General features: G+C 68.2%; 1 protein-coding gene across 1 annotated transcript; it reads right to left on the bottom strand.

The window, feature by feature from the left end:
• Positions 1-4: 4 nt before the first annotated feature.
• On the bottom strand, positions 5-456 carry VOLCADRAFT_71841 (uncharacterized protein; the record flags this gene model as incomplete). Its single annotated transcript, XM_002959793.1, has 2 exons — positions 5-299; positions 344-456. Coding segments are annotated over 2 exons (408 nt in total), but the record flags the coding sequence as incomplete, so codon positions are not given.
• Between the last annotated feature and the right edge of the window lie 226 nt (positions 457-682).

The following is a 682-nucleotide window of genomic DNA, read 5'->3' as shown; positions in this document are numbered from 1 at the left end:
GAGGGCCCATGCTGGGGTGTCGCGGATGCGACTGGAAGGGGCCCGGATGCCCCATGCTGGGGTGTCGCGGATGCGACTGGAAGGGACCCGGATGGCCCATGCTGGGGTGTCGCGGATGCAACTGGAAGGGGCCCGGAGGGCCCATGCTGGGGGGTCGCGGATGCGACTGGCAAGGGCCCGGAGGGCCCATGCTGGAATGGCGCGGATGCGACTGGAAGGGGCCCGGAGGACCTATGCTGGGGTTGCGGATGCGACTGGAAGGGGCCCGGATGGCCCATGCTGGGGTGTCGTGAATGCGACTGGAAAGGGCCCGGAGGACCTATGCTGGGGTTGCGGATGCGACTGGAAGGGGCCCGGAGGGCCCATGTTGGGGTGTCGCGGATGCGACTGGAAGGGGCCCGGAGGGCCCATGCTGGGGTGTCGCGGATGCGACTGGAAAGGGCCCGGAGGGCCCATGTTGGGGGGTCGCGGATGCGACTGGAAGGGGCCCGGAGGGCCCATGTTGGGGGGTCGCGGATGCGACTGGAAGGGGCCCGGAGGGCCCATGCTGGGGTGTCGCGCATGCTGGGATGTCTTCTTGCGCTCTCGCGCAAGCCTTATCTTTCTTCCGACACGCGTCGCATCATCGCACAGACGTCTCGATGAAACTCGTCTTACGCTCTACGCGCCGTCATCCAGGCCT

This window comes from Volvox carteri, assembly GCF_000143455.1.
Source record: "Volvox carteri f. nagariensis unplaced genomic scaffold VOLCAscaffold_814, whole genome shotgun sequence".
Lineage (NCBI taxonomy): Eukaryota > Viridiplantae > Chlorophyta > Chlorophyceae > Chlamydomonadales > Volvocaceae > Volvox > Volvox carteri.
The sequence above is the reverse complement of the archived record's forward strand: the minus strand, read 5'-3'. Positions and strand labels throughout refer to the sequence as shown.